Genomic DNA, 11,269 nt, shown 5'->3' with positions numbered 1-11,269 from the left:
GCTCATTGCAAGCTCTGCCTCCCAGGTTCACGCCATTCTCCTGCCTCAGCCTCCTGAGTAGCTGGGACTACAGGCACCCACCACCGCGCGTGGCTAATTTTTTGTATTTTTAGTAGAGACAGGGTTTCACCGTGTTAGCCAGGATGGTCTCAATCTCCTGACCTCATGATCCTCCGGCCTCGGCCTCCCAAAGTGCTGGGATTACAGTTTAGGTGCTTTTTGACAGTTGCAGAAATTGTGAAACGAGCGAAAAAGTGGTTTTTCCTTGTTGCAAACACCTGGGTTTCCCAGGGACTGAGAGGGGATCATCAACAGAAGGAGAAGCGCACAGGGAGAGGGTGTCAAAGAAAAGGAGATGAGAAAGTCCTCAGGAGAGCTCTGGGCCCTTACTTCCTTACAAAGGAAGCTGCCATGAGAACAGCTGATGAGAATAAAGGCCTAAGTGGCGCTCTGGTCGTCTGTAATCCCAAAGAACTTGACAGGCCATGAGTCCGCTGAAACTGAGTGGTTCCATAGCAGTCCAACAGCACCACCAGGATGGAATATCCACTGTGTTTCAGATCCCCTCGGGTCTCTCTTTGCAGGTTTAAGAAAATCATTCCCATCCCAGAGCAGAGCATGGTTCAGATGGTGTGTCACCTTCTGGAATGTCTCCTGACCACGGAGGACATCCCTGCAGACTGCCCTAAGGAAATTTATGAGCATTATTTTGTGTTTGCTGCCATCTGGGCTTTCGGCGGAGCAATGGTCCAGGATCAGGTAAGGAGATATATTGAGTTCAACATCCACGTTGAAGTCTGTAGCAGCAAAACAATGATCCTTTAGCAAAGATTTGGAAGATAGGACAGCTAAATGTCAGAATGGACTTGAAAGCAGCAAACTATTTAGTCACCTACCTATTACTCTGCTAAAGACATCAGTCCCCCTAGCAAGCCCTCACAGGGTGAGATACATGAGGTCATGGTGTGTTCAGAGCTTTTCCTTTTTGAGCTACTGAACATACCTTTGATTTCTTGGGAACTTATAAAGTGTTTGAGTTTGAGCAACTGCTGGTATATATGCACTACTTTACCACGTGGTGTGTTTGTGGAGAAAGGGGTGGAAGGAGGCTGTGCTCTGGAAGCTTGAGTGGAAGGAAACCCTTCAGTTTTCTTAAAAACCTCTAGAACAAGGATGTACCACTCCCTACCAGGCCAGAGTTAACCATCATATCTCCATACCCACGAAACTCAAAGCTGTCCAGAGAAGATTGGACCAAAGTCTAATTAGCATCTAGGATTGGAAAACCAAAGTGGAATTTATCTCATACTGTTGACTGCTATAGTCTCATGTTGATTGGAAGAAGGGATATGTGGTTTGGAATATCTTTGCATCCTATCCCCTCACCCTTCTGGTATTTCTAGCCTTTTTCTTTACTTATTTTTCTCCAAATAAAAGATACTTTATCTAGAAAGAAAAACATTCAATATTATGCAAACCAGTCTTTTATAAACTGATGCTAGCTGTTATGCAATATTGCATGGCAATTAAGAATATGGACTGTGTTAGCAAATTTTAAGTATACAATAGAGTATTGTTACTATAGGAACTTTCCTGTACAGAAGATTTATTCATCTTGGACTTAATCATTTTTATAACCAAAACTTTGTACCCTTTGACCTATACCTTCCATTGCTTCCTTCCCCAGCCACTGGCAACCTCAATTCCTCTCTTCACTTCTGTGAATTGACTATTTTAGCTGCATCTTGTAAGTGGAATCATGTCAGATTTGTTCTTCCGTGCCTAGCTTATTTCACCTAGCATGACAATCTCCAGGTTCATCACGTTGTTGCAAATGGAAAGATTTCCTTTTTCTTAAAAAAAAAAAAAAAAGAAAAAGGAAAGATTTCTAAGAGGGAAGATAAATCTTACATCAAATGTTCTTAGCACAAAACAACAACAACAATAATAGTAATGATGATAAATAAGAGCATGGAAGGGAACTTTGAAGGTGATATGGAGGTTTATGCATAGACTGTGGTGATGGTTTCACAAGTATATTCTAAACTCATCACATCGTATGGGTTAAATATGTACAGGTTTTGTATATCAGTCATACTACCATAAAGTGATTTTTAAAAATCAATGAGAAAAGCAAAAAATAAAAATAAAAAAGAACATGAACTATGGATTTGAACTGTAACTCTGCCCCTATTATCTGGGGAACCTTAGTCAAGTAACTTAACCTCTCTCTACCTTACTCTCGCCATGTTCACAAAGGATAATGATGGGGTACCCAGCTCCTAGGAGGGTGGCGAGGATTAAGTTGAATGCATACTGTTCTAATCACTCAGCATGAATCTATGCAAGGTACTTAGCACAACCCATGGGTGTTTATTATTAATATTCTTCTAGTAAAAATATTCGGTTCCATAGCAAGTATCTGCTACCTCTCTTGCAACAGGGGATCAGACCAAGCTGTAATTGTTAGAAAGTTGTGATTTACCCTTTTCAGTCTGGATTGATTGTGAGCCTCTTTCAAAGAAAAGTAGAAACTTTCAGCCTCCTCAGGCAAAATCATGTTCTAGAAATCCAAAATGAAAGTGAACTTGGACACAAAAGAATTAGCAATTAACTTCTTTTTCATTTTCAAGGGCCCTGGCTGTTAACATCCGTCCTACCACCCATCACTCCCTGATGTGTTCTTTGGTGCTCAAAATTCAGAAAGCAGCTCTCACAGGCTCTCAGGAAGTGCACCTTTCTCTACCGCCCTCCCCAGAGCCGGATGCCCTGGAGGCAGAAAGGGAAATCTCCAAGGACAGGAGGATACATGAACCAGGAGTTCAACATCTGAGAATTTTCTGCTGTCTGTTCTGTAGTCTTTGGAGCTTCTCTGTGGACTACTTCTTTGACAGCTTTATGTTTCCCCTTTGAGGCAAGGAGGCAGAGATTTCAGCAGGATGGATGAGACCTGGCTGAACTGCACAGAAATCCCAAATGCATAGGTTATTGCTCCCCATCAAATGCAGTCTCTGACCTGGGGCTGGCAAAATGTCAGACAGCGACCGCTGGGCTTCTCTCTCGTATTGATGCTGAGCAGGCAGTGGGGTAACAGGATGAAAATATGTGATCAATTTTTCTCACTCTGGGTATAAAAATTTAAATCCCCTCAAGCCTTTTAAAAGCCCCGGAGAAAGCATCCCTCCAGGCGTCCTGGGCACTGGAGCACTTGAAGTAATCGACAGCCCTGCCGGCAACCTGGGGAGAGGACAAGGGAGAAAGCTTTTAGCAGCAGGGCACATCCCAGACCCCTACACAGCCTGCATTAAAGCTAAACACCAGAAGTAGTGCTGTAAATAGGAAGGTAGGAATTTTGCCAACATGTTCACATCAGGAACACCAATGGTGCTTACATTGAAAACACTGTCATAAAAGCAGAACAGAACTACAAAAAAAAACTCTCAGAAACATGAGGTGGAGAAAACACCAGATTGTGAGACTGACAACCTGAGTTCAACTCCCAATTCTGTCTTTTCATAAAACCCCCACTTTATAAAATAGGAATAATTTTAAGTAACCAGGATAACCCATAGCATTGTGAAAATGAAGCGAAGTAACACTGGGTTCCCAACTCTACCACAGTATACCAGTAAAGTCCTCATGTCCTCCAGGTTAAAGGGCAGAGAGAAAACAGTGAACTGTCAGAGCCCAAGGGAGACGGGGATTTCAGAAGGGACCATGCTGACGAGATACCATGGAGTGGAATTAAGATAGGATCATTGGGCCGGGCGCAGGGGCTCAGGCCTGTAATCCCGGCACTTTGGGAGACCAAGGCAGGTGGATCACGAGGTCCATAGTTCAAGACCAGCCTAGACAATATGGTGAAACCCCGTCTCTACTAAAAATATAAGAAGTTAGCCAGGCTTGGGCATGGTGGTGGGCGCCTGTAGTCCCAGCTGCTTGGGAGGCTGAGGCAGAGAACTGCTTGAACCCGGGAGGCGGAGGTTGCTGTGAGCCGAGATCACGCCACTGCACTCCAGCCTAGGCGACAGAGTGAGACTCCATCTCAAAAAAAAAAAAAAAGAAAAAGTAAAAGAAAGGACCATTGGACTGGCCCAGCAGAGGTCACCTTGATTTTACAGTGTCCAATTATAGTACAAGGTGCAGTCAAATACTAGCTTACAGGAAGGTGAGACAATGTCGGTATGGCCCAGCCAAGGGCTTAGCTGAGAAATTGCCGGGCATCTCAAGGAAGCATGGGGGGTGAGGAAAGGAGAAGACCCACACTTCCTTCCTTCTAGAGGTGGCCTTCATTTCAGAGTTTCCATAGAAACCTAAAATCTGGTTTTTGTAGAAAGTTGAAGGTCTTGAAGCATATTATCTAGGAGTTAAGAATGGGGGTTTCCTCTAGGCTTCTGGTTCCAGAGAACAATATTGAGAAGTTATAACGTCCCCTTGATCTAAATTCAAATCAGAATCAGAACATCAAACAAATCTTTTCTTATCTTACCACCCATTTCCACTGTCATTTTAAAGCAAAAGACTTCAATCCTGTTTACTTAACAGACAGCAAAATGAGGAATGCCCTTTTTTTGGGGTTCATAATTGTTGCCATGTGCCCAGCTCCCTGGTCTGTTCAGCCTTTGAACTCTGTCTTTGTCCTGCCCTCCATGAGTATTTTCTCTCTCTCTCTCTCTCTTTTTTTTTTTTCTTTTTTTTTTTTTTTTCTGAGACAGAGTCTCGCTCTGTCGCCCAGGCTGGAGTGCAGTGGCACGGTCTCAGCTCACTGCAAGCTCCACCTCCCGTGTTCACACCATTCTCCTGCCTCAGCCTCCCGAGTAGCTGGGACTACAGTCGCCCGCCACAACATCTGGCTAACTTTTTAGTATTTTTAGTAGAGACAGGGTTTCACCATGTTAGCCAGAATGGTTTCCATCTCCCGACCTCCTGATCCTCCTGCCTCGGCCTCCCAAAGTCCTGCGATTACAGACGTGAGTGACCCGCCCGGCCGAATGTTTTCTAAAATGTCCAATTTTTTTTTCTTTTAAGATTTTCCTTAGTTCGGTATGTTTAAAGAGTGGGTTTGCCCTCCCAGAGAGTTGCCAGTAGCAATGGGTATGTTTTGGGTCTGAGTGTGTGTGTGTGTATGTGTTTGCTTGGACACAATAAGATGGTTTGAGTACACTGGGTGTACAGCCCATGCATAAGAGGCTCATTATGTAATAGGCATGCATGCAAATTATATGCCTCTACTTATTCCTTCTGTCAGAAAGACCAGTACAGCTCTGTCTCCCCTGCTGCTCCTAGATTCTAGGATTTTAGCTCTTGCAAGAACCTTGGAAATCTTTCTAGAAACCTCATTTTACAGATGAGGAGATTGAGGCATAGAAAGAAGGACTTGCCTGTGGTTACCTACCTGACACCCATACCCTTCTGAGGCTCTTCTCACTCCAACGCTCTGTGCCCCAGGTGTCAAGAGTCACCGTTCCACTCCAACCTCAGGCTGCCACCCTGGGAACTGCAGAGAATCTCAGGCATCAAAGAATGGGGCCAATGTATCTCTCCAGGAGTTCTTGATTCTCCCCCATGTTCTTCCACCTCCCTCCCTCAACCCACTCCACCCTTCAATGGCTGCAAGACATGGCAGGACCAGGCTGGCTCAGCTGCGTGGTCAAGCAAGGATGCCTGTGCGTGCCCCCTGCATAGTTGGGCCTGGTCAGGGTTGACCCTCAGGGCAGCGTTGCCTTCCTGGAGAAGCTGGTCTACCCGGCAGGCCCGCACAGGGAGGAGCACATAATCCTGCCGTGACCCTCTATCTTATGCTGTGGCCTCCTGTGTGGGCTTCTTGAGTTCTGGAGGACCTTGTCCCGTGACTGTCTTTGTTTTTACAGCTTGTGGACTACCGGGCAGAGTTCAGCAAATGGTGGCTGACTGAGTTCAAAACAGTCAAGTTTCCTGCCCAAGGAACCATCTTTGACTATTACATCGACCCAGAGACCAAGAAATTCGAGCCTTGGTCCAAGCTCATCCCCCAGTTTGAATTTGACCCCGAGATGCCCTTGCAGGTGAGTGCGGCTGAGTGGCCCAGGACGTGCGTGCAGTTACCCTCAAGGATCTGCAGTGGCTCCAGTAGCAGCCACGCATGGGCATCTAAGCATTTGTCCTTGCTGGGAACTAGTCATCCCCAGCTCCATGACTTTGCAGAGGAGATGACAGGCATAATGAAGTCACAGATTCTCCTAAAGGCCAGGACATTTCCTCAAGAGAGGAGGAAATGGCAGGGGCAGAAGATTTTAAAATGCATTAGAGAGGCCACAGAGAAAGAGGCCCGGGTGGTAGAGGAGAGTGGGGAAGCTCTCTGCCCAACTGCAGGGAGCCCAGAGAGCGAGTCTGTGGGATGGTCCCACTGTGAATATCCGGGAAGATTCTCCTGACCTGTGTTGATTTGGGGAGCTCCACATCCACTCTTCTGAAATGCTTTGGAATATTGGTGGTACATCTGTTTCTCCCTGGAACCCACCCTTGGCAGGTTTATTGTGCTCCTGTTCCAGGCATGTTTGGTGCACACGAGTGAGACCATCCGTGTGTGCTACTTCATGGAGCGGCTGATGGCGCGGCGGCGGCCTGTCATGCTGGTGGGCACAGCTGGCACTGGCAAGTCGGTGCTGGTGAGAGCTAAGCTGGCCAGCCTCGACCCCGAGGCATACCTGGTGAAAAACGTGCCATTCAACTACTACACCACGTCGGCAATGCTGCAGGGTAAGCAGCCCAGGGCACCTGGGGTCGGGGGTGTGTGGGTGACTGTGTCACCTGACACAGAGCTGAAGCCGAGCGTCAGGTGCCTGCCTGGCTGGACTTCTGCGTACCCCAGCACTGTGCACTTCTTCCCACATGCCGCTTCTCACCTCTCCCCACATGCCTCTTTCTGGCTCCTCCAGGACCCCTTAGCTCCGCTTCTGGTCTTTCTTCCTACATTCCTCCCTGGCCTGTTAAATTTTTCAAGAGCAAGGTGTTCAACACAGAGCAGTTCAGCACCTTGATGACAAAGACAGCTACAAGCTATGGAGAGATTTGCAAGAACTTGCAGGCTTCTGGCACTGAAAGTGTCTCTAGAGATCATTTAATTCCTCTCTCATATTATGGATGGGGAAACTGAGGCTCTGGTAAAAGGATGTGATTGCCCAAAGTCACCGCCAAGTGGCGAGGCAGGCGTGACACATCCGGTCTTCTGACTCCACCTAGGGCTTGCTTTTCCCCAGTGTTGACACACAGAGCTCCCAAATAGACATGGGCCACTGGTGATGTTTTCCTCTTGCCAGAGTCTCTCTCCGCTTAACTCATTTACAACACAGTCTTCTTTTTCATGGAAACAACACATTGACTAAAAACAGCTTTGTTTTGGAGAAGCTTCCAAGCCATTCTTTCAGCAAAACGAGGGGAGAGGCAGGGCCGGGGAGAAACCCTGTTGTTACTTCCCAAACAGCGACAGCCTTGTCCCACTCTGTTACTTGGTCTGAATTTCCCAGGTGACACTGCAGTGCCTCCCCACACCTAGATGTGAGCTGTTTGCAGATGGATAAGTTAGGAGCCATAGCTTATAACGTGAAAAGTGAACCTGGCACTCTCGTTATCTGCTACATCACCCAGGCCTTAGGTCAGCAGACTTGCAAAGCAGGCTTTGTGTGCACCACCATTTACTCTGCCTTGACCATTTTACCCAGTCCTTCTGCCATCCCTGCCTGGTGTAAACCCTGGAGTTGGCCTGCGGTGTTGCCCCTACTAACAGTCTACTTTGCCCCTGGGGGAATTCTTTCTGCACAGTTTTTGTAGGACTCCAGCTCTTGTAGGATTCGGGTCCAGCCAACTCAAAATGCTGATGGTGGGGAGAACCGCCTCTGCTCTCTGCCCCTCAGAGCAGCTAGGTGCCTCGAGCATGTGGACAGAGGTTCAGGCTTCCCCCTACCCGCCCTTCAGTGCCAGAGACTTCTTCACCTATTTCAAACTCACCTCTGGACTACATCTGCTGCTGAACCAATCCCAATCCAGCAACTGACTGTAGTTCAGACATGAATATTAACAAGTAAGACAAAATGAAACAACAAAGATTTACATCAGAACTTTACTAGTTTGTCAAAGATGTAAACATCTTCTATTCAAATACTGAAAGAATTGTTTGTCCGCTTTTTGTGCTCTTCACAATGTTGCAGCAACAAGCATGACACACTTTTAAGTATAATCTGAATTGTTAACATTTTCCTTATTATTTTCACAAGTCTACAAAACAAATTAAATCCTAGATTGTAGTGTTTGCCAATTTCCATGTTGTAAATACTCCCACCACGGCCAATTGTAAGCTACCAATGCAATGTCAGTGAACAAGGAGTCAGGAAGAGATACACAGTAGCACACCATTATAAGCATTTCCACTTTACAGATACAATGGATGAAAATAACCTCCAGTATACACATGAGAGTAAATGTCATAAAATAATTAAGATGTGATGAGTTTTGAATATTTATTACCATGATTTTCAATATAATTTACTTAATTATAAGTTTGTCTATATTTATTTATTTATTCGTTTATTTTTGAGATGGAGTTTCACTCTTTCTCACCCAGGCTGGAGTGCAGTGGCGTGATCCTGGCTCACTGCAACCTCTGCCTCCTGGGTTCAAGCAATTCTCTTGTCTCAGCCTCCCAAGTAGCTGGGGTTTCAGGTGCCTGCCAAGACACAGGGCTAATTTTTGGATTTTTAGGAGAGACGGGGTTTCACCATGTTGGCCAGGCTGGTCTCAAACTCCTGAGCTCAGGTGATCCGCCTGCCTTGGCCTCCCAAAGTCTTGGGATTACAGGCTTGAGCCACTGCGATCGGCCTAATTTATTTTTTAATAATGGTCATGTTTAACAACCGGCTTGCACAATTCCCTTGGTTTCAATAATCAGCTCCAGTAAACCACTGGCTTAGCCTTTACTCCATGAGGCCTCAGCACCATCACAACATAACCTTCCATCAAGGCCGAAGACATCGCATCAGCACCTGGCCGTGACCTTAAGCAGACTTCACCTGTCTGGCTAATTTAAATCTTAGCACTTTGCCATCTGCCTCATAGAATTCCTCTTTCTTGTTCAAATATCTACCCTTATTTGCAAGCCTCGAGTCCAACAACTGATCGGATTACCAGCTCTGCCCCTTTACCTCAATTCTTATTACTGTGACAAGTACATTACTAATATTAATACTACTACTACTACTACTAATAGCAACAACAACAACTGACATTTATCAAAGACTTAACAGGAGTGTGAATCTGACTTAGACTTTTACACTTTTCTTTTCTTTTTTTTTTTTTTTTTTTACTTCTTTAATCTTGTACAGCTCTGTGAATAAGAATTTGTATTACCTTCATTTTATACATGAGAAAACTAAGGCACAGAGAAGTTAAACAAGCTACCCTATGACACACAGTAAGTGGGGGCACCAGGGTTCCAGAGAGTCTGACTTCAGAGCCTGTGCTCTTAACCACTAGGCTATACTGCTTCCCTGCTAAGAAAATACTTTGAAAACTGCAATAAATATTCAACATTATTACTATTATCATTAGTAGTACTATTCAGGTATTCCAGAGGAATGATTTTCTATTTAATTGATTTTTCTATGTAAATGATTTTCTATTTAATTTTATTAAATAGAGTACATTCAATAATTTATTCTAAAATTATTACAATTAATGATTTAATAAAATTAAACAGAAAAAGTGATTTAATTCTATTAAAGAGGTTTTATAATATTTTTAAAATATCCTTTAAATAGAAGGTAAACATTTGGAATCAAGGAAGAGAAGATGAGTTTCTCACACTGCCCTGACCTGTCATTCTCACTCTGGATCTCTCACCTAGAGGGCTTTCTTTTTCCCTCCTGTTAGAACACAGAGAATTCCTTTTTTCTTTCTGGAGACAGTCTCGCTCTGTCGCCCAGGCTGGAGTGCAGTGGTGTAATCTTGGTTCATTGTATCCTCTGCCTCCTAGGTTCAAGCAATTCTGCCTCAGCCTCCCCAGTAGCTGTGACTACAAATAAATCTCAAAATGCTGTTACATAGAACCAGGATGAAAACCGGCTCTCACTGTAGCTGAGCATTCACCAAAACCCAGCACTTTCTGTTTCTTGTTAATTCCCTAATGGCCTGTTGGTAACGTTAGACCTTGAAGCCATCCCTCCTCGCACCCTAAGGGATGGAGAAAGCTACTGTTCTCTAACCTCTCCTGTCCAGAGGCAACCAGGAACTGGGGAGTCAGCTGAAGCCCAGAGTAGCAGCATATATGTAACAACATTCATGCAATAAAGCTCAGACCCTTAACTCTGAAAAATGCTGTATTCCCTTTTATTCCCTTATGGGAACTTCCTTCCTCTTGCCTTATGCATAGTGCAAACAATCTTGATTATTTGGGCTTCTCAGCCTAAAACATTTTAAGAGCAACAACATGGCAGGAGAAAGGGTGTTACCAATGATTTAAAAAGTTACAGCTAGAAACCAGGTATCAAACAGGGATTTGGAGAATCAACTGAATGTAAGAGAGATGCGTACACTCAAAAGACAGCTGCTCTAGTACATTCAATGAAGAGGCAAACTGTTGCACCTCCTTTGTGAACCCGTTACTCATTTTGCAGCCCAGTGTCTTAATCATTATTTGCACTTGAGACCCTGTGTATTAAAGAAAAAGTTGGATGTGAGGTGGCATAGTCTGCTTGAAAGGACAGTTAGCACACCCAGACAGATGTGCAAATTTATGTTTATAATGTGTCTGTAATGGTAAAAGGGGAGCAACAGCCTAATTGTCTGTATGATAGAATATTAAGCAATGTTTGAAAGAATGAGAAAATTCTGTAAGTACTGAATTGGAACTATTTCCAAAATGTTGTTGACTGAGAAAAGGAAGATATAGAACAGTATATATAGCATGCTCCAAAATGTATCTTGTTTAAAAAGAAATATATAAAAATTTACTCACTTATATGATTTTCAAAAATATGTATAATATATACACACACACATAATTTATGCCTATATAAAAACTTAGACAATGTCCAGAAGGACACAAAAGAAACATAGACGGCACTTGTTGCTGGCAAGGGAAACTGACTGGGTGCTGACGGTGGGATAGAGAATTATTTAAACCTTTTATGTTTAACTATAAAATATTTCAAACATGTACAAAAGTACAGAAAATAATATAACAGATGCCAGTGTAGCACTATCCAGATTTAACAGATGCTAAAGTGTTAGCATTATG

General features: G+C 44.2%; 1 protein-coding gene across 1 annotated transcript in view; it reads left to right on the top strand.

The window, feature by feature from the left end:
* DNAH9 (dynein, axonemal, heavy chain 9) overlaps positions 1-11,269 on the top strand; it is a 371,284-nt gene that overhangs the window by 170,018 nt on the left and 189,997 nt on the right. Inside the window, exons 36-38 of the mRNA XM_011965684.1 lie at positions 585-759; positions 5,871-6,044; positions 6,531-6,738. Of these exons, the coding sequence (XP_011821074.1) occupies positions 585-759; positions 5,871-6,044; positions 6,531-6,738 (557 nt within the window). The remainder of the gene's footprint in view (positions 1-584; positions 760-5,870; positions 6,045-6,530; positions 6,739-11,269) is intronic.

The sequence above is a fragment of the Mandrillus leucophaeus genome, unplaced genomic scaffold, assembly GCF_000951045.1.
Source record: "Mandrillus leucophaeus isolate KB7577 unplaced genomic scaffold, Mleu.le_1.0 Scaffold732, whole genome shotgun sequence".
Classification (NCBI taxonomy): Eukaryota; Metazoa; Chordata; class Mammalia; order Primates; family Cercopithecidae; genus Mandrillus; species Mandrillus leucophaeus.
Note: the sequence above shows the minus strand (reverse complement) of the source record. Positions and strands in the feature narration are given on the sequence as shown.